The sequence below is a fragment of the Chamaea fasciata genome, unplaced genomic scaffold (genome assembly GCF_029207755.1).
Source record: "Chamaea fasciata isolate MVZ Bird 193981 ecotype frontalis unplaced genomic scaffold, bChaFas1.0.hap1 SCAF_16, whole genome shotgun sequence".
In the NCBI taxonomy this organism is placed as follows: Eukaryota; Metazoa; Chordata; class Aves; order Passeriformes; family Sylviidae; genus Chamaea; species Chamaea fasciata.
The window spans coordinates 1,232,903-1,260,634 of NW_027094101.1; the positions used below are offsets into that span (position 1 = coordinate 1,232,903).

At 41.1% G+C, this 27,732-nt stretch overlaps 1 protein-coding gene across 4 annotated transcripts in view; it reads left to right on the plus strand.

Moving 5' to 3' along the window:
• Positions 1-115: 115 nt before the first annotated feature.
• Positions 116-27,732, plus strand: part of PARN (poly(A)-specific ribonuclease) — a 42,026-nt gene continuing 14,409 nt past the window's right edge. The window contains exons 1-21 of one of the 4 annotated variants that reach the window (XM_066197884.1): positions 116-213; positions 487-564; positions 1,432-1,511; positions 1,868-1,935; positions 2,030-2,111; positions 2,768-2,828; positions 3,452-3,617; positions 3,830-3,895; positions 4,648-4,686; positions 6,535-6,577; positions 7,223-7,303; positions 9,193-9,249; positions 10,107-10,184; positions 11,269-11,312; positions 11,797-11,839; positions 13,526-13,601; positions 14,711-14,821; positions 14,910-14,979; positions 15,605-15,660; positions 19,194-19,280; positions 23,677-23,751. In XM_066197884.1, coding sequence (XP_066053981.1) covers positions 195-213; positions 487-564; positions 1,432-1,511; positions 1,868-1,935; positions 2,030-2,111; positions 2,768-2,828; positions 3,452-3,617; positions 3,830-3,895; positions 4,648-4,686; positions 6,535-6,577; positions 7,223-7,303; positions 9,193-9,249; positions 10,107-10,184; positions 11,269-11,312; positions 11,797-11,839; positions 13,526-13,601; positions 14,711-14,821; positions 14,910-14,979; positions 15,605-15,660; positions 19,194-19,280; positions 23,677-23,751 — 1,480 coding nt within the window. In that variant the 5' untranslated portion in view covers positions 116-194. Of the gene's footprint in view, positions 214-486; positions 565-1,431; positions 1,512-1,867; positions 1,936-2,029; positions 2,112-2,767; positions 2,829-3,003; positions 3,077-3,451; positions 3,618-3,829; positions 3,896-4,647; positions 4,687-6,534; positions 6,578-7,222; positions 7,304-9,192; positions 9,250-10,106; positions 10,185-11,268; positions 11,313-11,796; positions 11,840-13,525; positions 13,602-14,710; positions 14,822-14,909; positions 14,980-15,604; positions 15,661-19,193; positions 19,281-23,676; positions 23,752-27,732 lie in introns of those variants that run through there. The other 3 variants (XM_066197887.1, XM_066197885.1, XM_066197886.1) reach the window with 3 other exon arrangements.

Genomic DNA, 27,732 nt, shown 5'->3' on the forward strand with positions numbered 1-27,732 from the left:
GCTGCCGGGCGGTGCGCGCTCTCAGGCTGCCGTGCGCGCTGCCGGCCTGCCGTGCGCGCTCCCAGGCTGCCGTGCGCGCTGCCGGCCTGCCGTGCGCGCCGCCGGGCGGTGCGCGGGGCGGCCCCGGAAGCGCTCGGCGGCGGCGGGCGGTGCCGGGCGGTGCCGGGCCGAGCTCCGGCGGGCGCGGGCGCGGGATGGAGGTGATCAGGAGCAGTGAGTGAGCGCTCGGCCCCGCGGCCCCGGCTCTGCGCCGCCGGCGCTAGGCTGCCCCGGTGTCCCGGCGTCCCTGCCCCGGGCCGGCGCGGCCGGCCTCGGGCTCTGCGCGGCCTCGGGGTCCCCGCTGCCCCGTGAGGCGCAGCCCTGGCGGGAAGGCGCTGAGGGGGCGGCGGGCAGGCCCCGGCTGGCCGCCGCTGCCGGCCGAGGGGCGCCGGGCTGCCGGAGCGCGTCGCTCGGGGTCTCAGGTGTGTTTTAACCCTTTACCCGCAGATTTTAAGGATAACCTAAACAAAGTGTACGAAGCCATTGAAGAGTCGGACTTCCTGGCCATCGATGGAGAGTTTTCAGGTACAGTTGCACGTGTTTTGTGCCTGTGGACTGTTGACAGTGTCTGAGGGGGTGGTTTGGCCTCGGTGCCCGAGTTTGTTCTGTGATGCGGCTCAGGGTGGGCTTGAGAAAGCTAAAGCTGAGGCTACCACGGAGTGATTAAACCCCTTGGTGCATGTGTGATAGCAGGACGTTGGTCAAAGATAGGTGTCATGCTCACGCTGCTTGTGCTCCCACAGTAGTCTTTCAACATGACAACTGATAGTTGTTGCAGCTCACGGTAAAAAAAACAAACCAGAAGGTGTTATATGTGCCATGAAAGCAGTGGATTGGGATAAGCGAGGGAGATGCTGCAAGTGTTTGGACAGGGAAAGGCGGCGCTAAGATCGTATGTGTCTGTGAAGCGCAGAGGGTGTGAGCAGCAGAGATGCTTTAATAGGAACTTGGCCTTTGGGCTGCAGTGTTCTCTTCACCCATGGGGCGTAAATGTGAGCAAGACTAGGTTTTGTCACATGCGGTGTTTGTGGAAGTACGCTTGTTGCATATTGCTTAGATGACTGAGTTACTCACTAAATCTCTGGGCAGCGTTTCCCGGTTTTAGTTTGGCTTTGACCCTGCGTTGTGTTGTGAAGCCCATGTACATTGGGGTACTGGTGGGTCTTGGCCTGTGACTGACGTGTTGAATAGGAGCTTTTGCAAAAGAGTTTGGCTTCCAGAACACCGCTATTAAAACGAGTGGCTTATTGCAGTAATATTTTTCTCAAATGAAATAATTGTAATACATACTTCACGTGAAAGCATTTTTCTTAAATTGCCAGTTGTTGCGTTTCTTTGCTGTGGTTGATTTTGGAAAGCTTACCCAAAGCAAAATACGTTCTGCTTTTTCAGGCATCAGTGATGGGCCTTCAGTTAGTGCGTTAACAAATGGCTTTGACACTCCAGAAGAAAGGTATCAGAAGCTTAAAAAGGTAAAGTGTTTACATGGGCTAAAATGAAAACTGAAGCTACTTTTGATGCAGCATCTTGTGTTTGTGACCAACAGGAGGAAAGAGAGATGGGACTTCCCTGAGTTCTTGTCTCTTTGTGGGATGAAGGTGCAGACTAAAGTCACCTTGGGCCAATAGTAAGATTATTGAATGGTGCTGAAAACTAGCGGAAGAGCTCTGGTGTGTTCGCTTTAAAATTACCAGCAAAACAAACTTTGGTTAAGAAGATTCACTTCACCTGATTTTGAAATGGAGAGAAATTGTATGTGGATGCACCCTGGTAATCTTTAAATGTGTACATGTTTTATTCTCATGCAGAGTTTTCCTTTCCTTTCCAGCATTCCATGGATTTTCTGCTCTTTCAGTTTGGCCTTTGCACTTTTAAATATGATGACACAGAAGAAAAGTATGTTGCTCTCTTATTTCTTGTTTCCTTAACTGAGGATTTTTGAAAGTAATACTGATAAGCTATACTGACATGTAACTCCTCTTTTCTACAGGTACGTAATGAAGTCATTTAACTTCTATATTTTTCCAAAACCCTTCAACAGAAATTCACCAGATGTCAAGTTTGTCTGTCAGGTTAGTAGAAAAGCAATTTAATTTTATTTGGTTGAGGTATACCTGAAGGAAACTTTGGCTTAAAAGTTAGAAAAATGTAAGTTTCCAGGTTGGGGTTTTTTTCTTATAAGATAAATAAGCATCAGTTAAGAGCAATCCCAAAAATGAGCTTGAAGGGAATATTTGACTTCAGTTTTAAAATCTTGTTACACATTGCGTTGTGTGGGTTCTGGAATTTGAGATAACACTCCAAACTGGGCAAGATGATTCTTTTCCCCCCTTTCTCACTGAACTTCCAGTTTCCTTGCTTTTTTAATCCTTTATTCTCATCTGCTTACCTTGCTTTCACTGCTTCCCAGGCTATTGCCAACATTTTTCTGGTCTCAGATTTGTTCTCCTGAACCACATTTTGCTTTCTTTAGTTTTCGCTCTCCACGTAGTTTGTTCTTTCATCATTATCCCTGACCATATTCATTGTTCTTGTACCTTATGGAAGGTGAAAATCAGTAAGGAAAGTAGCACAGCCTAAACTCTCAGTCGCTTCCTTAGGGTCATAAACTTGGTTGTTCTTGGCTTTGGACTTCGTGTAATTTCTTAAAAAGCGTGAAAATAACTTAACTGATCTTTTATGCTGCAGCTGCTTTAGCTAATTATAAAGCCTTTTTCTCTTGTTGCAGAGTTCAAGTATAGATTTTTTAGCAAACCAAGGATTTGATTTTAATAAAGTTTTTCGCAACGGTGAGTTGTTTTGGTTTTTTGTTTGTTTTTTTTTTTTTCAATTTCTTTCAGTGTCTGCAAAATCTGTGATGACACCTTTCATATTGTTATCTGCAAAAAGAAAAAGGGTTGCCGTCCATGATACTGTCTTAATGTGCAGTGAAGTTCTTGAATTACTCTTACCCAGTCTGCTGTTGTGCTAATGGGAACTCGCTCTCAGAGAATTCGTGGTGTGGTTTAGCAGAACAGAATCCCCACTAACATGAGAGGTTGGTTGGGTGGGTTTTTTTGTACGGAGACGAAGCCTGAATGCGAGAGAGTCGCAGAGGTGTGTAGCTGTGCAATAAATGCATCGGTAGCACCATGCGGTGCCCTGTGGTGGGGGCTGCTGCAGTCTGTTGTGCGTGATGCACAGAGCAGGGAGCGCGGTGCTCGGTCCTTTGTGGCCGTGGTCTGCGGCTCGTGCCCTGTGCACAGCAGGCTCTGCGGGGCCGTGCAGCCAGCCTGGCACGTGCTGGGAGCCTGGACAGACACCTTACAGCAGGTCACTGACAGGGAGGTGTTCGCTTTCAGCCTGCGGGGCTGCAGCCCTGTGCGTCCCTCCTTTGTCTCTGGTTCCGATGAGCTTTTGTTTTTCCTGTTAGGAATTCCGTATTTAAACCAGGAAGAGGAGAGACAGCTAAGGGAACAGTATGATGAAAGGCGTTCTCAAGCCAATGGTGCAGGATCTCTGTCATACATTTCTCCTAATTCCACAAAGTGCCCTGTGACAATTCCTGAGGATCAGAAAAGATTTGTTGAGAAAGTAGTGTAAGTACCGCTGTTTAATATCCTCTGATGTTGTTGGAACTGAAATGTGAACAGTAGTGATGTTTTCATGGGTTGAAGCCATTTCTATTACTTCACTGCTTGTAAAATGCTGCTCTCTTTGCTGTGAAGCGTTTTCTTGTCTTTTGGAGAGAGCTGTAAACTTCCAAAAAATAAAACAGGTGATATAGAAGCAAATGATCTCTCTCTTCCAGGGAACAGATAGAAGACTTAATAAAGAATGAAGAAAGTGAAAGTTTGGAACTGGAGCCATGTACAGGGTCAGTTTCTGAAACGGCATCTCTTCTAAATTTTTCTGTTTTTGGTCGTACAGAATTAGGGGAGTGACAGGGAAGAATATGTTTACTTGGGTTAACTAGCAAAATCTACATTTGACTGATTTCTATATGTCGAGAAAACGTGGGGATGTACACAGGTGTTGTAATTTATTTGGAGCTGTAGCTTCTGCATGTAGTAGCAAAATATGCCAGAAATGTCTTGTATGCGTGAGCTGCCTTCTGTTACTGCTCAAGTGATCCGTCGGCCTTGGAGATGCGTTTTATAAAGAAACTTCTCAGATCCATTGAGCTATTGGTTGTTCACAGTTGGCAGTGTGCGGCTGTTTTTAGTAGGTCTCCTTCCCAAAAATCTATTCAGCTTTGAAAGTAGATATTTGGAGAGTATGATTATTATTTTTTTTTTTTAAAAAACCTGAATTTAGAAATAGTAGAGCACGGTGAAGCTGGGGATAAGGTACCATCACTACATCTATATTGAGTGATCATGACTACAGAATACTCTCTGATGAGAAGATACATGGGAAACTATAAAATATGGTGTAAATACTTTTACAGTTTGGCAGCTGAACATCAGAATTCAGTAAATCTCTCCCTAGCCTCTGGTTCTGCTAGCAGTGACTCTTGCTTTCACAATTTTTCTACAAGGGGAAACTTAGTCAGCTTAAACTGGAAATCATTACTAGGAGACGCTCTGTAAAAGGATTATTAGTAACACAATTGTCTTTTGGTTTTAGATTTCAAAGGAAATTAATTTATCAGACCTTGAGCTGGAAGTAAGTTACTGGTAATACTGCCTTACTGTATATTTTTAGTACTTTTGATAAGAAATCTGGGTAAGATCTGATCTACTTAACCTTGGGGTGATTGATTTAGACTTCTTTTTTTCCCTTTAAAAGAAGACTTTTGTAATGTTCTGAAGATGAATTACATTAAACTTATTTGTGATGATTAATTTAGATATTGAAGCTTAGTATTTGTTTTATCATTCCTATGTAAGATCTCTGAGCAGAGCAGTGCAGCCTAGAATTATGTAACAAATGCAGCATGCAATGTTTTCAGTGAATAGAAAGTGCATGTGCCTATACAGATTGTGGGCTTTACCTGAAAAAATAATAATCCTCTGGTAGGTACTGCTATGGTTGTAGCCTTCTGTTGGATGCCAAGCATAAGCATTTCTGATAACTCAGTATATTGCCTAAATCCATCCCGTAAGGCCTCAGGAGAAACTCTAAGGCTGCAGAGTAAGATTTTCACTGTTCTGACTGCAGCAGTAAGATGTGGAAAATATGCAAGTCTTTTTTGGTATGTTTAGTTAATTCAGTGTTGCAGCACCGAATCTGGCACTCTGTTACTGACACTGGAAGCAGATTAAATAAATTTGCTCTCCAGAAAATGGAATCTCAAGAAGTGAGCTCGAGAACTAATCTGAAAGAAAAGCAGATGTGTTTTCAACAATTCTTCGGTGTCATTTTTTTGAACATACCTATAGAATATTTATAGCTTCCTGTAGCATGTAGTTTTATGTTTGTCTGACACTTATCCTTGCATCTTCTCTGAGTGGATGGAAGAATGTGTTCTTGAGTTGTGTTTTTTTAACGTTCAGCAGCGTTGCCTTAGGTGTGCACGGCTGGGTACACTGTGTGTGTACTGGAGAGAGGAAGCCAAGCTGTGAAGGTAGCATGGAGCTAATTAAAGCAGAAGAGTGAAGTTATTGATTGTCCTTGTGTCCTGACCTCCTCACAGGTCGTTTTCCCGGTTGAAATATTCTCTTGTGCATCAGCGTTTTGATGCGTCCAGTATTTGTGGCATGGGGCAGCTCCTAAGTGAGATGGAGGCTCAAAACTGTCTGAGGAGTCAGGGTGGGAAGGGCACAGCAGGGTTTGGAGTGTGCTCTCCAGGACTAATCTTAGGAGTAGCCAGAGGACACGGAAACTTGCTGGTGGTTGCACGGTTGTGGTTAGCTCATTATAATGAGGTGATGAGAGTAATTGCTGCTGGTTAAGCAGGAAAAGGCAATATTCTCTTGCTGTCAGTTGGATGCTCTGTGGCTCTGTGTATGGTGTCATTTTGGAAATTAAATGTGCTTGTGGTGGTGTGATGCAACCCTGTAGCAGAGGTGATGAGTTTGAGTTAATAATTGCTATTAAAATCTACTGCTAGCAGGAAGTTCAAGGTTGTTAATAAATCCTCAAATAAGTGATGTGTTAAAGAGATTCAGTTTTCAAAGAAGCTGTCTTGGACCTGCAAGTAAATGAGAGCATTCTCACAAGCACTTCTGTTTTGAATTTCTTGAAAGCAAAGATTCTGTGTTGTGATGAAATATCTAGGTGATGTTTTACTTAACATCAGCAAAATAAGAAATTACAGGTTCCACAATGTTAGCATGGGAAATTGTGCAAGTGCTAGTTACTGTTAGGTAATGTAAGGAGGCCAGTTAAACCAGCCTATTGCTTCAAATTTTACACTATTAAAATTAAAAAAGAAACTTGTAGTAGTTCTTTTACACCTTAGACTTAGAGAAATAACGAAACGTGACATTTCTGAATTACTGTTGTGGTTTCAATGTGCTAAATGCCAAGCGAATAACCATTAATATTTACTTTTCATTTGTTTTGATGTAGGTATCCAAAAGGTATCCATGTGGAAACTCTGGAGTCAGATAAGGTAACTCGGCCTGTTACTGCCTCCAACATTTGATCTGTTGAAAGGAAATTGTGTTTCTCAATTTCACCATCTCTCCCGATTTTTAGCTCGAACCTGAGCTTTGTTTGCAAATGGCAAAGCATTTTATGTGGAATATAGTGAGCTAGTTTCTAAATGTTATATTTGACCAACGTATGAAGTGTGGCATGTATTTGTGTGGCTTAATACTACTTTTTAAACAGATACTAAAAGGTGTTTTAAAGCAGAGTGGGTCTGATGTTCTGTGTTAGTGAAAAGCTGGTTGTGATCTTAGAGGAAAAGCAGCAGCATCCCGTGCTGCGTCCTCACTTCCCAGCACAGATCTCTGCTTCAAAAGGTATTTGAAACAAACTGTTTACAAGGAAATGCTGGTAACTGTTTGTGAGAAGTAAAACGTGGGTTTAGGAAGAATTACATTTTGGTGGATGAATCAAATAGAGCTTTCCAAAGTCGGCTTCTGGGAGTAGGTGATAATGTGGTGCCTACAATAGAAACGGTTGTGTTGCCAAGTAACTGCTGCTGAGGTATGACAGTTTTCTATACAATGTAAATCTCCAGCAACTTGCAGCAACCTTAAATCTGAACTCCTCAGAGTCATTCCTCAAATTATACATTTTTTTGTTTTAGAAGGAGAGATATATTGTTATTAGTAAGGTGAATGAAGAGGAACGAAAGAGAAGAGAGCAGCAGAAACAAGCAAAAGAACAGGTAAATCAATTCAATTCCAGGTGTTTATGGAGAGAGGAGGGGTGAGAATCTCTGACTTCACTCAGCAATGCAAAAATGCAGGATGGAGTTTGGTATTGTTTCCCTTCGGTTTGCTGTGGCTGGCAGAATTTGATTTTCCAAATTCTGCCAGGTAACTTAGGCTTTGCACCAGAGCAAAAAGAGTTCCAAGACACTCTAAAATTTTTTTAAAAAACAGAATTTGTGGAATACTGAACGAGTGTTCTGGAGTAGCGACCACCTCCTTATGTGAACCTCCTCTCACAGAAGTGTGGCCTAGTAAGAGGAAACATCGGTTTCTTGCAGAAATGCTTGAGCAAGTTGTTACAGGGTTTGGATTCAGTCTCCTCTTGTCTTACAAAGCTTGCTTGCTCTTGGTTGTCTGAGTTGGTGTCTTGTACAATGACGGTGCCATTTCTGGATAGAAGCACACAGTACACTACTGCTGTGAGAACAAGCTGACCAGGAGGTCACTCGCACTCTCTGAGTGATGGAATTTGAGTGATTCAAATTTCAGGGGATCATAAGGCTTGAATTGTGGGAATTCCTGATCAGACTCGTGTGATTTGTGCTTTCATATATCAAGATAAAGTCAGTTTGGGTGGAGCAGATGATGCTTCTATGCAGAAAGCCTTTTAGGAGGGAAAGAGGTATCTAAAGAGACATTAACTAATGTGACATCTCTTCTTCCAGAAGGCGAGTCAGGAACAATTTACTTCTGCAGTAGATTTTTCTGAAGCATTTTTAGTGGGGGTATTACTTGCTTGGACTCATGGCATTCAGAGCTAACTGAAGTTAACAGTGAATGTTTTTATTGAATTTCAGTTGTGGTTGAATAAAGACAGATAACACAAGGCACAAATTACTTCCCTAGGCCTGAAAAAGACAAATCTGTTACAGAACAGTTTGTGCTGTAGTCAGATCCCCCCAAACCAGTCAGGAGTCAGTTTATACAGCTACAGTATTGTATAACGTGTCACACATTTTAATGTTTCGTCTTGGGTTTGGTTATGTAATTAATGAAGGATGTTTCTTCCCCAATCTGTGTTGGCATAAAAGTACGGTCGATTTAATAGGAGTAATATTATCAACTAATAATATACTTTTTAAAAATAATCATAAATAAATAAATAAACATTATATTTTCTAGATTATAATATTATAATATTTATATATAATATAAAATTAGCTAATAATTAATACAATAATAATATTACTTAGTACTAACTGTTGCAGGTATGACAATTTATGTAAAAAGTCCAGCTGAAGATCCGTAGGTTAATTTGAATACCCTCTGAGCTGCTGGCAGTGTCACAGCTGCAGGGCACTACTGGAGGTTGTGTGCTGACGCTGCTCTGCTTGGGGTGAAGTTATTACCCTTCTTTGTAGCAGGCCGTGTTTTGCTGTGCTTTGTTTTGTGGCTGAGACTCCAGTGATACCATCCCTGTGTTTTGTCTACTGCTGAGCAGCACTTGCACGGTGTCAAAGCTTTCTCTGCCACCCTCCCCCAAAAGCAAGGAGGCTGGAGGGGGCGGGCTCCCATTATCCTTGTCCACAAATCTGAATTTTGGGTGAGGGGAGTGAGCAAAGGGCAGAGTGTTTGGCTTCAGGCCAGGGGCACCCCAGGACAGCAGCTTGTGACTTGTCCTACTTGACAGTGAGCTAGAGCTACATACAAAATGGGAATTCTGTCAGCAGCATCCTGCTTTGACACCTTGTGTCTTCTAAATATTGACATTTCCTTTGTGTTCTGTTCTTGGCTATGTATGAGGAACAGTTTGAGGCAAACTGGGGGCATCTGGCAGTTTGCAGGTACAGTTTTAGCAGTATTGGTGTTCATGTTTCACTAATGTCACAATCTTTGCTTACAGGAGGAATTGAATGATGCCGTGGGATTTTCCAGAGTTGTTCATGCCATTGCTAATTCTGTAAGTTAATGTGATTTTTAACCTACCTTTGTTTGTAAGAAAAAATAAATAACTCAAAGAAAGGATGCTTTGGCTGTTATGTTTTGGAAGAGAAGGTGAAATACAAGTTAAGGAGACGTTTTAAGTTTATGTTGCTTCATGTTTTACAGTGGTTGGGTGTAGTGGGTTAAGTAAGCTCAAACTGAAGAATGACATGAAGAATCTTATCTGTAGGAGTCAAGAGTAGCAATTTCTTAGGGCTCTTATGTAAATAAACTCTGGTGGCTTTTTTTTTCCTCTATTCTGAAAAGATTGTGGGTTTTTTTCCTTTTTTTTCCTGGCATTTAAAGGCTATCAAAGAAGGACTGTTGTCATGTCAAATGAATCAAAGTTAACATTTAAAAAACTGCTTGAGCTTTTTCAAGGAGCTTGCTTGTACAACATACGGCATGAAAGGTCCTGAACTATGAGGAGCCAGACCATGCCCTTAATAACTGTTCTACATGATTACCATAAGGAATATATTGTGTCTTGTATTACAAGTAAATTAAAAGGTAATGGACTGAGAAATGCCTTGACTTCAGTCTTGAATAGATGACATTTGGAAACCAAGTTGTAAGTAGCTGTTCTAGTGCATCTTCTCAGCATGTGAAGCTGCTGTGGAAGCCTGTGGTAAATAGATGGGAGTAGGGGAAAAAGAAGTGGCTGCTCTGAGAGAATGGAGGAGTGTGTGGGGCAGGCAGAGAGCAAATGGGGAAGTTTGATGAGTGCTTGTTCCCACGTGCCCTTGGCTGGCATCTGGGATAGGGGTTTTCACAGGTTCCCTTTGCCGTGGCCAGGACTGGGAGTGTAAGAGACATTTAATGTTATTTGCACAGGGCAAGCTTGTTATTGGGCACAACATGCTGCTGGATGTTATGCACACCATACACCAGTTCTATTGTCCCCTACCTGATGTAAGTAATCTTTTGAGTGTTCAGATGATGAAATAAATGCCTTAATGTATTTGTCTTTTAGTCTTATCTCCACACTTCCTTCTAAAGGGAAGGATTCGTCAGTCTATAAGGAATGATAGGAAAGTACTCTAAAGAAATCCATTCTGGGCTACTGCCATATTGTAAATATTTACGTAGAAAGTTCAGTTGGATTGTTCTCCTTTGCTTTTTTAAAATGTTCAAATCAGGTAGTAGAATTGTAGTTTTTGCTTCTATCAGGTATGTTTGACTGACTGAGGTGTTACAAGAAGTTGGTGTGGAGCTTCAGCATAATTACATGGCGTTTTCCCCTTTGTAGTTTGCAAAACGGGAATGTGTGTTTTTAAATAATGTAATACACTTAATAAAAATGATAAGCTGTCTTGTAGCAGGGTGATGTTCACTGGGGTGAAGAGATGTAATGTCAGAATAATTGGAGGGAGCACGCTTGGACTGCAGCAGGGCAGTTTGACAGGTCATGACTGGACAATTCAGTCACCCTAAGCAGTGTATTGGCCCCAAGAACATTGTCTGAGGAAGCCAAAGGTCTCCCTGGGAGGATGGCTCACGTGACATTGTTACTTGCAGTCTGAACGGGCTTGGGGGTGTTTGGGGAAAGACTCGATCATTAGATGGGAAAAAGAAGTCTGGGCCTGGTTTGGATGGTGTTGGAATGTAAGCAGTTGTCAGTAACTCCTGTATTTCTGACCCTTGGCAGAGCTAAACCTGTAGGCAGTCGCTGCATACCTGGAGTGACTCTTTATGTTCCATTGAAATACCAAGTGCTGGGAGCACTTCAGACCTGTTAACTAGGCTGGAATCAGAAGTAGCCTAGGATATAAAACAGGTTAAGATGTTGGCAGCGACAGAACATTTTATTACTCACAACAGGCAAATCAGAAATACGTATTCTGTAGTTGTAATTGCAGGTGGTGTCTGTGGTAGTGCTGACAAATCCCTCTCTTACTGTGAGAGTTCAGTTACTGTAGCTCACTTGAGAGGCTGTTTGGATAATTGTAGCCCTTCACTGACTTGGATTTTATCTTCTGGTTTAATGTTAAATTAGGACCTGAGTGAGTTCAAGGAGGTAACATCGTGTGTCTTTCCCCGGTAAGTTCTCAGTTCAAACTTTCAACCATTTCAGTAGAGTTTTAGCAAGCTGGTATTTTTTGTCCTAGCCCTGGACCCTAGCTGTTACTGGAAAAGAAATTGGGATCAGGTTAAATACCATTTTCAAAGTGATTTTGAGCAGCTTTTTTTCAAAAAAGCAGTGTTGTTGGTTCACTGCTTGGCAGAAGATGCACCCCTGCTGCTCCCCTGGGTTGGGCATGATGTTTGGTGTTTTGAGTCTACTCTTGATTTGGAACAAGATTTATTCGCTGCTAGTTGTTAGCGTCTCTTGCTGTTCCTTGGTTGCTGTCCTCTCTTCATGCTGAACAAAGCCAAGGAATGTTTTGGCAGTTCCAAATCCAGCAGTAATTTTCAGTAGGGTGTATCTGCTGTTTCCCAGCCAATACACTGAAACATCTTTTGAGGATTTGCTAAAACGGGTATTCTTCTGTTTCAGCCTATTTAGCTCTTATTTTGTTTCTAGGTTACTGGATACCAAACTGATGGCAAGTACACAACCTTTTAAGGTAAATTAATATTCCAGAATGATTTGAAGATACGAAATTGCATTAATACACATGTATTGAAACAAATTACACCTGTTTGTATAGAAAGATGTCTAATAATATTTTCTGTGATGCTCCTTTTGTTGCAGAAGAATGATTTTTCTTTACCTCTTACCCAGGCTTACGGAATTTATAGAATGCAAATTTTTACTTTTCTATTAGTAACTTTGGTGTTTGAAGTTTTATGGTAACTTGGCAGCTTGGGATTTCAAAATATGTAGAGTTTTTGCCAGGTAGATTTTGTGATTAGTAGATTATTTTCTTCTTAAATAGCATGTCCCCTCAGGAGATAAAAAAAGTGCTGTTCATGAACAAATAGGATCTGGAAGCTGCTTGTATATTGAAAGCCTTAGAGTACTGTGAATGCTGACTTAGATTTGTCTGGAAAAATGCTTTATCATCATTAGGTTCTCTTGTGGCCTTTGTTCAGTGGGTAGCCAGCAGGAGGGAAAAAAAAATTACAGGTTTCTCTTAAAATCTCTTACAGCATGAGTTTTATTCCTCTGAAGAAGTATTGAGATAAGTGTTTGTAAGCTCTTGTTTTCCCATGTGCCTTTGAATTAATTAAAGAACATGCTGAGGAAGCAGCATCTCTCTTGGTCCATAGCTCTGTGACTCCAGAGCACTGCATAAAGAAGTGCTGTTAAAAATACTTGTGGGTATTGTCAGGTTTGTGTTGCACGCTGCTGTGGTAAGAATGGAGGCTTTGGCGTTCTGAAAAGTAAGAATCCTCCGCAAGTTTTGTGTTGGGTACAGCTGTGTTGATATTTGTAATTCTGCAGCAGATGCTTGGGGTTTCAGGCTGTTGTTATGAAATCCTGCTTTGGGATGCCACATTAATGCATCATTTGAGCTTGTTGGTTGTACTTAACAAGAACTAAGTTTTCAGTCTGCAGACTCGATGAGTGCAAGCAGCTAAGACTGACTGAGAACCAAAGGAAATCTGGCCCTCATAGACCTCACACGACTTTAAGAAAGATTGTGTGAGATGTTTTGCTTTCTCTGGCTCTTGATTCTACATGTGTCCATTGTACTGATTGACAACGTATATTTGGTTAAGAACTTCAGGAAGGAATTAATCTGTAATACATCTTTGTGGCTTTTTATTTTATGCATATAGTTCATCAGTAGATCACTGATACTACTCATCTATGTTGAAGTGTAGAGGCAGCTTTCTGATTGTCAGGTTTCTTTCACTGTCTCTGTATTACTTTAAATCAGCAGTATTTAACTTGTAAAACTATCCGAGAGTGTCCAGTCAGCAAGCACATTTCAATACCCACCTTGAATGCCTTCAACCATTATAATCAATATTTAGACTATTTGCCCTGCTGTTTGTGCTGCCTTTTCCCTTGCCATGTGTACCCTGCGTGAAACCAGACTCAAATAGAAATAATACTTCGGCGTAATCCCTCAATAATTCTGAGCAGCATTAATAAATGCTTATGACTCATTGTGATGCAAGTGAGGCAAGGTAACTGAAATTTGTCCTGACATTCCTCTGGTGCATTAGTTGAAAACAGGACTGTGTATAAATCCTTAGAGAACACAGGGTGGCAGCAGTAAATACTCACTTGATCCTATTTGATTTCAGTTTCCGGGGAAGATGTGCTTGGCATTGGCAATTAATGATGGCTTTTCTTGCAGGAGATCATTAATAATACGTCGCTTGCAGAGCTGGAAAAGCGTTTAAAAGAGGCTCCGTTCAGCCCTCCTAAAGTTGGTAAGGAAATATGAAAGTGCTGTTATTTCTGTAATGTGTTCCTCTTCCAGAGGAAACAAAATGCTTTGATTATTTTTGCTCTTGGTCTGAAATAGAAATTTCCCTGCTAGTGTTTTGATGAAGGGACTTTAAATGAGGGCACTGGACATACAGTGCAATTATATTTAAAAGTATACCTGGAACTTCATAGGAATCCAGACAGTAAAAGAATGGATGTGTTCAGCGAACAGCAGTTTCATCATCTTTTAGGTTGACTTTTGGGGATTAATTTGAAATTTGTTTACAACTTTCCTTTGGTGGTTGGCCTTCGGATCCAAGCCAGAGCACTCCAGGAGGCCCTTGGGCAAACAAAACCACGAAAACTTACAGAGTAGTGACCAGTCGTGTGTGTTTTAGGAATTACTAAAGTTTTTTTGGTAGGAAAAAGGGGTTTTTACTTTGAGGTGAACACAAGGTATTGAATCAAAGGGCAGGCTTAGCTCCAAGTTCTGGAATTTTTCTTAAGCTGCTATTTAGAAAAGGGAGAGCAATACTGCATAGTGGAGTGTGTTGAGAGGGAAAGTTTCAACGCTTGATCAAAATCAAGATGAGTAGTACTTTTTAAAATTGCTGACTCTGCAGAGACAGCATAAACACCAAGTGCGTTTGTCAAAAAAGACACCCTTAAATCACTTGGTTTAGTCTTCGTTTAAATATCTTTAAAAATCTGAGCATAGGTCAATCAGATGCTTGGCAAACAGGTTAATAGTGAAGCTTTCAATTAGACTGAGTGTCTAATGCAAGTCAGTGTAAATGCAAGCCAGAAAAGAAGATCTTTGTGGGGAATTCCACTGTCATTGTCTTACAATTAATGCTCCATTTTGTCTGGGTAGGTTTGGGGGTTAAGGGCTTTTTAATAGGAAAGACTTTCCATCTTATGAACCCATTCTTATTTAAAAATGCCAAACAAAACTTCTTTTTTAAGAACTTAAGAAAATCCAAAGATTCTGAAAGTGTTATGAACTTCTCCAAATGATGTTATGCTCTGACAAAATAAGGCTGCGGGTAGGCATACAGAACTACCTTCATCTTCTCTGCTAATGTGTTTATAAATGTGTTTTTCCCCTCAGAAAGTGCAGAAGGATTCCCAAGTTATGATACAGCATCTGAACAGCTGCATGAAGCAGGATACGATGCTTACATTACTGGACTGTGCTTCATATCCATGGCTAATTTCCTAGGTACCTGTGAAGTCTTTTCCAAACCTTCTCCCTGGTACTGCTGTCTGTAGCTGCTTATTACACACTGTATTTATTCTTCATTCATCAGGTTCCTTCCTGAGTCCTCCGAAAAACCACGTGTCTGCTAGATCAAAACTCATTGAACCTTTTTTTAACAAGTAAGTAGCCGTATAAAAAACCTGCTAAGACCTGGAAATACAACAGCAGCTTTAGCAGATCTACCTCTCGCCTGGGAATCAATAGCTAACTGCATTTTTCTTTAAATCGAGCTTTTTTTGGCTCCCTGATTCATGCTGTAGTGCTGGAGAGGCTATGAAGTAAAAACCTTTTCTTTTGAGGAGGATGCTTTACTTTCTGCTGACCTGTGAATGGACACTTAGAAGATTACCTGGGCTGCTTTAATGGCCTTGCCCATGCCACTGTAGAGGATATATTTATGATTTAGGAAATGATTCCTGGAGTGAGCTTTGGGAGTAGTGGAACTGAAGAAAAAAATTGGTCAGGTGTTCTTTATGTTGTAGGACCCTCAGTAACTGGTGATAGTCAAAACTGAGTGTGCTCAGCAGACCCTGAGTATCTACTAATCACAAAATCTACCTAGCAAAAACTCTACATATTTTGAAATCCCAAGCTGCCAAGTAGAGGGTCTGTTCGTTTTAACATACTTTAAGATAAGTTTGGGATGGTTAATTCTCCTTCTTCAGAAGAAGTGTCTAAACCTATAAAAAGGAAAAGGTCTTCAGGCAGAAATTTGCTAATGGTTCTTTTCCATTTTGCTTCTAGGCTATTTCTTATGAGAGTGATGGACATTCCGTATCTCAATTTGGAAGGACCAGACTGTAAGTAGCTTCTTTCATTGTAATCTTAGTTTCATTCTTACAAACTTCCTGGAGGAGGAAGTGTAAAGATTAATTATGTATATCTAGAGCAAGGATATCAGCATAGCTATCAGCTCTGTTTAGGTTATTAGCTGCTTATGAAATGATTTAAGTGTGTCTGCTGCCTTGTTTTCCTTCAACAAAATAGTAAGCCCAGAAATTCTTCGACTTTGACCAGAGAATCTGCATTATAAAGGGGGCTGACAAGAACAAATTAAGTTAATGTTACTAAATCAGTGTTTGAAATTAACTGCTTTATCGTTATTTTGGGTTACTCTTATGTACCATATCACATAAAAAGTGGGATCTTAACACTGTACCCTCACCCCAGCAGTAAATGCAGAATGCAAACTGGTGAATAGCAAATGGTTCTGAAAATCTTGTGGCCACTTTGTTTCTCAATTCTCAGTTGCTGTAGTACCCCCCCTTAACTTCAGCCTAAACACCAGGATTCTTTCGCCACATGGAAAAATATTACTAAAAACATTTTTACCTTTCTGGTTATTTCAGTTTACAGACCTGGAGCTGTAATTATATTGATAATATATTAATTATTGTGTAATTATGTCGATAGTATATTTAAATGAAAATCGATTCTACTAATGTAAATGTCCTTACTGTTTCGGGATGTTTCTTTCTGAGGGGGAGAACTTTGGATGACGGTTCCCACTGATGGCATGACTTAGGAAAATGTGGAGCCCTGGAGGTCAATGTGGTCCTTGAATAGATGAAAGTTCAATTTTATGTTGAGGAGTCAGATACACAGTGTCTTGAATTATACCCATTTGGGAGCAGTACTGATGCGGACACGTTTTCCACTCCTTGCAGCAGAAAGCTCAGACTGGAGTGTGACTCTGTTAGTGCCTGTGTAATACTAACAGGATGCAGTCCTAGAGAGATGGAAGTAACTGTTGGAGAGGAAAATACACGCTGTAAGGGCATATATTTAATTTTGAATTCAGTTAGGTGGTCAGATCACTGAGCTTTGGCTCTGCTGGAATGGTAATCTAATTACATTGCATCTTCCTTCCCCAACTGTTTGATACCGAGTGGAAGAATGGGTAAATACTTTGGGTCATTGAGAGAGTGCCAAAGCTACTAATTTGTAAAGATGCTACTTCCACTTGCTGGCCAACTTACAGGATTGTTTTGATACTTTGCCAAGAAGGGTTGCCAAAAAAGACTCTGCCTCTGAACGTCTGTCTCTTTTATCTGAAAGCCACTCCGGTAGAACAGACTGATGCAGATGTTCCAGCAGAACCTGAGCCAGAGAGGCTTTCTGAGCTCCAAACAGCGAGCGTGGCAGGGGTGGCGTGTTGGGCTGGCTGTTTTGGGCACTTTGGTTGCTGTTCTGGGATGTAAACCCCACTGCAGATTGAGGAAGCTGCCCGGTGGCTGCCTGCTGCGGGACTTTTGCAGAGAAGCAAAGCCACCTAAGGAGTACGGTCAGGTTTCTGTGGGAGGTGCTCTTGGAGTCTGTATTTTTAAAAAAGAGATGAGGCACAGCTGATTGGGAGACCGTTGTATGTTTCTGTTTGTCAGGTAGTGAAATAGCAAGTTTGTGCAATTTTTCCTGAAATAATGGATTTCAGTACCATGTGCTCAGTTAAACAGTATTGAATATGTGAATGTGGCTTTCATCATCTTACGTTACTGCGTGTTAAAAACTCATTTAAAAGAATGAAGTTGCTGCACAAAATGACTGCAAAGCAGAAAAAGAATCAAATTTTTCACCTGAGTAGGGGGAAGTTAGAGATTTTAGCAGCAGATTCACTGTGAATTTAAGAATAAACAGATACAGGAAGGTTAGGAATAGTTTCTTTTCTCTAAACAATATAAAAAGACTGTAACATCTGAAACTGAAGTTGTTCATGCTGTGATTTTCTACTACTGGATCACAAATAATTAAACTTTTGAGTTGCCCTCTGTTCAGTAAGCTGCACAGCAATGAACTGACCTTCTGTTGCTTGTGGGGTTTTGGTGTTTGACTTGTACAGTGCAAAAAAATTAAATTTTAGTCCTTAAAAATGGTTGTGTCTTCTCTATTTAAGTAGCAGACTTAGGGAACAGGATTTCACCTGTGCTCATGAAGGGATTGCTTTCCTTAACTGCTTGTGCCTGTCTCCTGAGCCTGGCTGAGCTCTCAGTGCTATTGTACACCTGTAGTTTACTAGGGAGTTTCTGGTCAGCTCAGGCTAACCCACTTGGTTAGGTGAAACTAGTTAAAACATTTAGCAATAGTAAGTGGCTGGTGGTCTGATCGTGGACACCTGCTCTGTGAATGAGGTACGCCTTGGGAAGCGCTCCAGTTTTAATGCTGAAAGCTAAGGGGATCAGAAGTTAGAAAAGTTTGTATTACAAAAGAAGGCAGGAGGGTAAGTCACTAATCATTCACTGAAATGAAAAACAGTCCCTGTGTCTCTATACCAAAAGAAGAGAGAAGATTTTCCTGAGAGTGTTGCCGGGTGGTCGGATTAAAATCTGACCACATCAAGCTGTGTGTAGTTAACCCTTGAGTTATCCTGGACAAAGTGGAGCACTCAACTTCAGTGTTTCAGCCTCTGTCATCAAATGTAAAATGACACGTAAGATGTTGCAATGGGTCACACGTAACAAAATTTAATAATCTATTATTATTAAAGTAGGTCTCTGCAGATACCCGTGGAAGGGCTTAATTAATGATATGCAAAGAGTTTTGTAGGAAGATGTAAAATATTTCAGTATCTTTGCCCATGAAAATACAGCGTTCCACTTGTTTCTTTTTAAAATACGATAGGAATTCACAGGTTATAAAATCTCACATCTCTAGTGAAAGGAACTTCAGGTAGGAGAAGTGTGTAAAAGTTATATATATATAGTGATAATTTCTGCATTCTTACCTCTTCCAGCAGTTTGATTTGGATCTCCCCTCAAATTCACATACCCTAAAATGACTTTCAATATACACTGAAGACTTCTTCTGCACTTCTTTAGATGTTGGCCTTGATGAGTTGTCTTTTTTTCTTGGTGTAATTTTTAGTAATAATAAAATGTCTGTGTATGTATTCTAGCTTGTATCTAATATTGTATGAAAACTGAGTTGAACATTGTTTCAGAGGAGGTTTTTTATTAACAGAAAAGTGGCAGAAATTGAACCATTGCTAAGAATTTTTTAAAGGTGGAGCGTGAAGAGGCTTTTGATTTTTTTTTTCCTTCTGTCCTTTAACTTGATTTGGTGAAAGGGTTGGGAAGGACTTCATTTGTGGGCATTTCCAACTGCAGAAAATGCTGTTTCAACTTCTTAAACAGACGAGCTAGTAGGATTTAGTGTATCTTTCATGCCTAAGTGCAGGCACATTCTCACTGTACCTGATGTAATTTCATAAATCTTGGCCAGTTTTCTTATTGGAAAAGGAAAGGGAAGAAAAAAGCTACATGGCCACAATTAGATGACTGTTTTAGGATATTCTAAAGATACTAGCAGTGACTCTAACAGAAGTATTTTTGTTTTGTAGTGCAGCCCAAACGAGATCACGTTCTTCATGTTACCTTTCCCAAAGAGTGGAAGACTAGTGACCTATACCAGCTTTTCAGTGCCTTTGGTGAGTGTTGATAGAGTCTGTCTTCCTTTTGTTTTGTTTTGTTATTATTAACAAGTTAAACTTCTGCTTAGTTTTGTTATATTTAGTCTGTGGGTGCAGACTTATTCCTGGTGTAGGTAATGATGAATCTCTTGTAATTTTTGAACGGTGTCCTGTGGACTTTGTAATGATGTGTTGAAAATTACTGTTCTTACTAACTGCTCTTTAGAAATCTGTGTTTGGTGCTTGTTGAGTATTGTGGATCTTCTACCCTTTTATTTACAGCCTCTTCTGAAAGGAGGTAAGAATTTATATGGGTGTGGATAAAGGGAATGGGGATTGGTGTGAGGCAGATGGAGGCTCTAGGGACAAGGTTCATCCTGCCGTCGGTGTAAAGCCAAACTCCAGCATATGTGAGTCTAGGCAAGCAAGCTTGAAAAGAACCAATTTGACTTCCAGATGGTGAACACCTTCCAAGTGAGAAGAAACAGCGAAACGGGTAGTTAATAACCGAGGACCCGTAGTCCTGTTGTCGCTCTCCTAAGTGGAAGTATAACACGTAGGCTCCTTGTGAGCACTCGGTCGTCGCAGCAGCGGGGTCGCTGTAGTGGAGAGGATGTAAGAGCCGCGCCTGGGCAGTGCCGAGCTGGCGGGGCTGTCCCGGGGCTGTGTCCGGGCCGGCCAAGGGACACCGCCGGCTGCGGTCCCCGCGGGTTGCCGGCCCCGGCTCCGCGGGGCTGTCCCGGGGCTGTCCCGGGGCTGTGTCCGGGCCGGCCAAGGGACACCGCCGGCTGCGGTCCCCGCGGGTTGCCGGCCCCGGCTCCGCGGGGCTGTCCCGGGGCTGTCCCGGGGCTGTCCCGGGGCTGTCCCGGGGCTGTGTCCGGGCCGGCCAAGGGACACCGCCGGCTGCGGTCCCCGCGGATTGCCGGCCCCGGCTCCGCCGCCTCCCGTGTGCGGCCCGGCCGCGGCCGCCAGGGGGCGCGCCCGCACTCCGCCCTGCTCGCTGTGGGGGCCGCCGCCTCCCGCGCCGCTCCTCGGTTAGAGCTGGCGGTTTTCGTACTTACATTCGCAAACTCCGCGTTCCGTAGCTAATCTATCTATCTATATATATTTTAAGCCTTTTTGCCATGGTATCGCGAAACAAACTTGCGGAATATTCCTTCCAAAATTCTGGAATACAGGAGTACCCGTGCTTTTCAGCTGTAGGTGGATGGGGCAGAGTGGTGCGGCGTGAGGTTGAGTGATTTGCCAAAAGCTTCGAGAAAACGAGGCAGTAACAGGCATGAATTATCCTAATTTATTACATCAATTAAAGCAAAATGACTTGAAATCGAGCAGTATTGGTCGAATTGTACAGAAAAAAATCTTTTAGAATGAACTGAAGCAGTTATAATCTTCCAGGAAGCCTCTAACGAAATATGGTGAAACAGCTGAAAGGGCTGCAGTGTCACGCTTGGAACAGGTTTACATTTGCTACTCTGGAAGGGTGTTCATGGTTCTGAAATCCTTCAGGACTGCCTGCATACCAAGCGGACACCTGTTCACGCAAGATGTTTTTATAGTCTCGGGGGTGAATGTAGTTTCACTGTACAAGTACTCGCAGCACTGTGCAGTCTCTCAGAACGCTCTGGATTCTTAAATTTGTGTTGTTTATTTGGTCATGCTGAGGCGAAATACGAAGTCATTAAAATAGGATTTGCTAGAATACAGCTTTTGTTTATAGCCCTAAGTTCTGCTTAAATTAACGTCTTTGCGCTTTTGATTAAACCTTGTGCTATCAAAGTATTATAAAAGCTGCTGCTTAATTACCAGTAAAAGTCATGTAGAACATGTATAAGAACAGAGTATAAAAAGGAAAATGTTTCAATGCTGTGATCCATCAGTTTAATTTTATTCCGTGGATTTAATCTTGTTTGCGTGTTTGTGCTGACATATGGAGAATTTTCAAATTTCTTTATAGGAGAAATACATGTTGCTTGCACTCTCATAGCGCAGTCCACCATTGGCATTCTCCAAAGTATTGAAGACTTGATGTATTGTGGAAGTGCAGAGAGAGAAGTGTCCTGGTTTATTCCTCTGGAGCTGGTGTTCTGTTGCGTTGCTGTCCAGGGCTTATCTGCCCTGGCCTTGCAGTGAGCTGGCACAGGGCTCTGGTGGTTGCTAAATTCTGTACTGCCGCTGCATTTGCTTTCCACATCTTTATTTGCGTTTCACCATACTTCTGAAATGCACAATATTGACTGAGTGCTTAGCAGGATTGCTGAATGATTTGATTTATTAATCTTATCTCTCCTAAATTCTTGCTTCTTAATAATGATGAAATGTGGCATAGTTTGAAGAGAGCGTCTCTTAAGCACGGAGAGTTGCATAAGAGCATTTGTTGCAGTTCACTTCAGATTGGAACTCAGTGTCTGCAGTTTAATGTTCGACTGTGTTTAAATTCTGTGTTTAAAATGTGTAAGTCTGAGTATAAAAGCAGCGTATGTTGGCAAGTATTGAAACCCTTTGTTAGCTAAAAATACAAAGTCAGAAGTCGCATAGAGTGCAGCAGCCTTTCTGCAACAATAAATAAGGATCTGATACTGAAATGAATGCCACCAATAGGTTGGATTTTTATTAATTTATTTTTATTTGGCCCTTAGTGAAAATATGGACACTGAAGTCCATTTAAATAGTAGCTGAATTCGTTCAGGAGATTTTTTTTGTCTATCACTGATCCTCTTTCTTATTTTTTAATGAGGGCACAATTGCAAGATATTCAGGAGAATTTTTCTTTCTGATCTCTTTCAGTCTGCTCAGGTAGATTGAAATTAATTAACTGTATATATAGGAAAGGGACACAATCTGGACAGAATTTCTGTGTTCCAGATTTACAACAGAACATGGTCTCAGACATCTGAAATGATTTTTCAGAAAATTTTGTAATTAGTGATACAAAAAAAATAGAGACCTTGACACATGAATAATTTTAGAGCAAAGGCGTGTCAATGCACGTAGAGCAACATGAATTTGTACAGTAATTTCTGTCCTTTAAAGGAAACTCAGTGTTGGGGTCCTACCAAGTGCACTGCAGGCCTGAGCTGCAGTCATGAGTCAGCTGGGGCTTTTCTTGTGTTGTGAAATGTTAGTGTCCTGCCAGAAGAATGTTCTGCCTACACCAGAGCCTTACCCATAGGCAGCAAAGCCCTGTGTTTTTCAAAGACAGAATGATTAGAAATTGAATTTAGGTGCCCTCAGCAACGTTTAAAGAAATTCTAATTTTGTGGTGTAGGCTCACCCTAATAGCAGCCTTCGCCCTTCAGTACAGGGAGATGTGAGAAACCATACTGAATTAATTATGGTTTTGGCAATGATCAAAATGATTATAACTTAAGCTCCTAAATAGCTGGCTACTCAAATGTATAGCATGTGAATGAAATCTATCTAGGCTTTTATTTTTTTTATAATTAGAAAATCTGTTTATAATCTGGCTGGATTTCAGAAGAGAATTCTATAACCTTGTAACCTGTAGACTAAATTAGATTTCAATAGATTAAACAACTGAGAATAAATGTATTTTAAGCCCTTTTGCATCATTGTTTTTAACCTTGTGATGTCTGAAGGTTAAATGGTGGTGTAACGTTATATATCACTTGATTTTCCACTCTGTGTGAAAAAAATGGCACCAATTTTCAATATCTGAATTGTACTAACAGTAAAGCCCTTAGATAAGGACGGGAGATGTAAATGGATTTCAGACTGTAATAAGACCTTGTGTCTGGAATGGGAATCCTTTCCTCTGCTTTTGCTTGATCATGAGCTCTTGTGGTGCTAATGTGACATTTTAAGCCATTCACATAGAAAATGCACTAACTGCTTGACGAATAGAGGGACTTGCTTGCAGTCACCGTTCCGTTGTAACGGCTTTCAAACGAGGTCCATGATTTTGTGCATTTGTCCTCATATTGACTCAAATTAAGTTCTTATTTCACGTCCAGGAAATGCTGTATAGTGGATTCAGACAAACCAGAGTTTGAAAATTTCGTCTCCCAACAGTGAGTTCTCCGTTGATGTGATCAGTCGTCCACCTGCCTCTTTTGACTGGAATTTATCATCACTCAGAGCTGTTATTTCTTTGAGTACAGGGCTGAAATTCCCAGGAAATTGCTCCAGTTTATTTTGTTGACTCACAAAGATACCATGAAAGGAGGATGTGAGGGTCTGAGGGTGTACAGAATGCGCGTGCAGCCCTGACTTTCTGAACAGTTCCAGGCTCTTATGCAACTGGGTATGAAATACAAATCTTTATAAGGGCCAAAAGCCTTCTCAGGTGCAGTTACTCTTAGTTGGCTTTTTTTATGTCATGGCATATCAGATAAAAATCTTTGACTGAGTCTAAAATAAAAATAGTCACAATCATTTCTTTTGCTTTTTCTAGGTAACATTCAGGTTTCGTGGATTGACGATACATCAGCGTTTGTATCATTGAGCCAGCCAGAGCAAGTACAAATAGGTATGTGTTGCTGGATTTACTTCAGCAGTAAGACTTTAACTGGCTCCTGCAAAGTGCTCTGAGCCAGCAGGGTCTGGGATTGCAATGGCAAAACCACCGACTTGCTCAGGGGAGCTGGACTTGTGTGGCAGCAAAGACAAGGCCAGACTGGACTTGACCGGCACTTTTGTGTTTCATTCCATGATCCTCTAAGTCCCTAAACCTGCAGGTAGAGTAGTGCTGGTGTCTTCCCTTGGTGCAGGATTTATTGAGGCTGTTCACTGTTACTTTGCACAGAGTAAAACTGTCAAAGACTTTTGTGGTCTTTGCCACCAAATCCCCTTTGGACTGATACATTCAGTTTGGTTTACATTTGCAAGGAATAAATGCAGAGAAGCCTTTTGGTGCATTGCAGAACACGTGCAAAATAATAGTGTCCAAAGAGCCTGGGCTGCTAACGTGTCTACAGTCTGTTGTATGAACAATGTCTCTCCAGGCTTAAGTTTTTAAATTTTTTTTTTTTGAACAATTAAAAATATTACTGTTAGTTATGTGGGAAAGCAGTCTCTTTGGTGCGTGGGGGTTTTAGATTGAGTTTGTTTGTGGTTTGGGGATTTTGTGTTGTTTTGGGGATGGTTTTATTTGTGTTCTGGAGTAGGGTTTTTTGAAGATGTTTGATGGAGTGTAGTTGAATCCACGAGCTCTTAGTGGTTTCTGTAGTTCTTATCTTGTTGCACTTAAGAGCTATCCAGGCAGAATTCCCACAATTAAGTTCTAAAAAGAAATAAAACAGATTAGAAAACCCCACTGAGTTCACCATCATCTATCCTTCCTAAGCTCAACTAAAGAAGCTTTCAGGGTCTGGATGTCCAATCAGTACATCTCTCTAATTCCTTATTAACATCCTAGGGGTGTTTATCACAATTCCTTCTACATTCGTAGCTCCACAGAGGATTTTGAGGGCTCACCAGCAGCCTCCTTACAGCAATTGCTCCTTAGCAGTGAGAGCCATTGTTTCTTCACCTATATATAGATATGAGAATGAAATAACTTCTAATGAGAAGTTCCAGTAAAGAATGATGTCAAATAAAGCCTTCCTAGACGCTGCTACAGTGAATTTCCCACTGCTGTCCCCTCAGTTGTTATCCATTGTGCAAATGCTTGGCATATACATTATCACCACTACTTTTTGTTGTTGTCCTTTGGTTTGGGGTTTTTTTGTTCTGTTTTTTTTTTTTTTTTTTTTTTTTTTTTGTTTTGTTTTGTTTTTTTATAGCAACTACATATTTTGAAAAGAACTGAATGTCTGCAGAATATTGAAACTGAATTTTTCTGGCACTGCTCTGTGTCTTTTTTTTGTGCTTTGACGAACAGGGGAGCTTGTTCTGTGGCCTACGTGCTGGGAAACATGTTATTTGTTTGAAAGCTCAGGTGATTATAGTCTTTCATAGATTTTTATGAAATCAGGTTAGTAGAAATTCATATACTGAAAGCAGAGAGCCAACCAAGCTGATAAACTAAAGCAACCTCAATTACCAAAAACTCCGTGATTTTTTTACTGTAAAATTGCTTAAAATTCTTGGTCTTTTGTTGGTTTGGTTGTTGGTTTTTTTTTTTTCTGTAATAAATACATTATGATATCAATTCTGTTACTCTGTTCCCTGATTTTAATTTTTTTAATGACTTGTTTTGGTAATAAAAGTCACTGTTTGTACTTGTGATTTAGTGAGATGTGCTTAAGTGAAGAACCTAGGAAAAACTAATAATGTGGCCTGTTTTTTAACCTGTTTTTATAAATGTCTGCATCTTCTGGACTTTATAAAAAGCCTTGTAGGACTGTGAAAGAATATGAATACAAGATGTTGCTATGGGTATACTTCTGTGCTTACCTCTTAGAGAGGTTTCTGACTTTGAGCTGTAGGTATAGCTAAGAAAACACAAGTGCAGCAAGAACATCTATGGGACATAAATGGATGGAGGACATGACGAGTGTATGGAAGTTTCCCCTAAAGTGTTCAGATTGCCATTACAGAGGAGTCTGAGTACTGTGAAAACATCCAGACTTGCTTTGCATCTTTTTAATCAGGAAACTGAGTGTGAAAAAGCAATGAAAATGGGACTGGTTTTGTAAGTATCTGCATGGAGTGACAACTGGTTTGGATCTATCAGATTTTGAAACCCCGTTCATATCTGGGAGATGTTTTTATTTTTCTGCTGCAGCAGTGGTTCAAATACTGAATATTGGGCTGAAGTAAAATGAAGCTGAGAGACTTGAGCAGCAGATCATTTAAAGACTGATCTGCCATCCTCCCTTCACGTACATGCTCAACATAACCAGCTGATGAACCTGCCTGGTTGCTTAACCATTTACCTCCAATGCCTTTTAATTTTGTTCAGCTTCATAGGTGTTACATGACACCTTGAAATATGATTTGTCTGTTATGACTAGTTTTGTGTAACTGTATCTAAGGGTAGTATTGGAATTGTTATGATTAATTATCATGCTTAACCTTTACAAATGACAGGCCTCTCAAAATGTGGGACTCGGCATAAGCTGTTGCTGCTATGCTGTGCTGGTTTTGTTGTTTCTAACTCTCCTGGCTTCGATATTTTAAATGGGCTAAAAACTTGTCCGTCAGTATCTTTGGAATATGTCAGACTTCTCACGGATTCAAAAATCCATTTTGAACATGTAGGGAATAAAATAAATCTCTTCATCCCCCAGTGCTCCGTAAAACAATGCGCCTGAGTTACATACTATCATGGATGGTAACCATCAAAACCTAGGCCAAAGCTGATTGATAAAACATTGGCCTGTAAGATTTTCTGTTTATAAAGTACACATTTGATGAGCTGAATTTAGCTTATAAGCAGCTCTTCAAATTTCACGTGGTAATCAGCAGTGTTTATGTTGCCAGGGAGAATGTGCATTCCAGTGTTTTAATTGTTTAAGTGTTACCCTGAAGGACCTATGAATCTTTGCATAATATAAAAAGACTCGTTTCCTCTTCCACTTTATTTCCTCTGAAAAAACTAAGTAGGGAAAAGGGCAGTATTTTTCTAGGCAATTTTGGAGCTGCTCCTAACTTTCCAGCTGAATATGGCAGGCTTTAAAGCACACAAACCAGAAACCTTGGGAAACAAGAGCCAAATGCCTTAAACTTCTCATTTTGCTGCTTACGGTGATGTCCAAGAATTTTCACTTTAGTCGATTATTCATGTGACCCACACATTGGCAGTCCTTCAGATTTATTATGAGTAGAAGAGGCTTGTTCTTGTATAAAATCATATTGCTGTCTAGAGCTTGAAGTGGGAGCTGCAGCAGGACAGAGGCTGGGGAGCAGTCGCACGGTCACCCTGCCATGCCTGTCTGTTCAAGCTGGACCTGACCCTTGCCAGATCTTGGCTCCCGGTGGGCTCCGTGCCACTCCTGTTGGGCTGCCACAATGGCATCTTAAAGCCAATAACAGGTTTTTGGAAGTGGTGGTTTAGATGGCTCTGATTTGTCTTGACCTTTTGCAATATGCTGTGCTATAAACTCGATTTCAGCGCCTGAAAACTAAAATGGACGATAAACATAGCCTATGTTCCCTTGGGATTTGCTGTTCAAAATAGGTAATTAATAAGAATTTGTTAAATGGTTGGTATTCCTTCAGTTGGACGTCTGGGAGACAAAACTTCTGTCGCCAGGTTGCACTGCAAGTGGCATCAGCATTTCTGTCAAACATGAAGCACGCATTTGTTAAGTGTGTGGCACAAAACACCGTGCACTTTCAGAGCTGACGAACACCAGAAACTTCAGAACTAACTTTTGGCATACAACTTCTGGCTCTTGAGATTTTTGTCTGGCTCGATAAGTTTGCCTTTGGATGCCGTTCAGCTTTGTGTATTTGTAAGGCTGGCTTTTCACCTGGAGAGGTTAGTATGGAATAAGTGCTGTTTCAATGGTCCTATGGCTGACAAGGGTCTAGACTTGATCCAGATAGACTGGAAGTAGTGGGG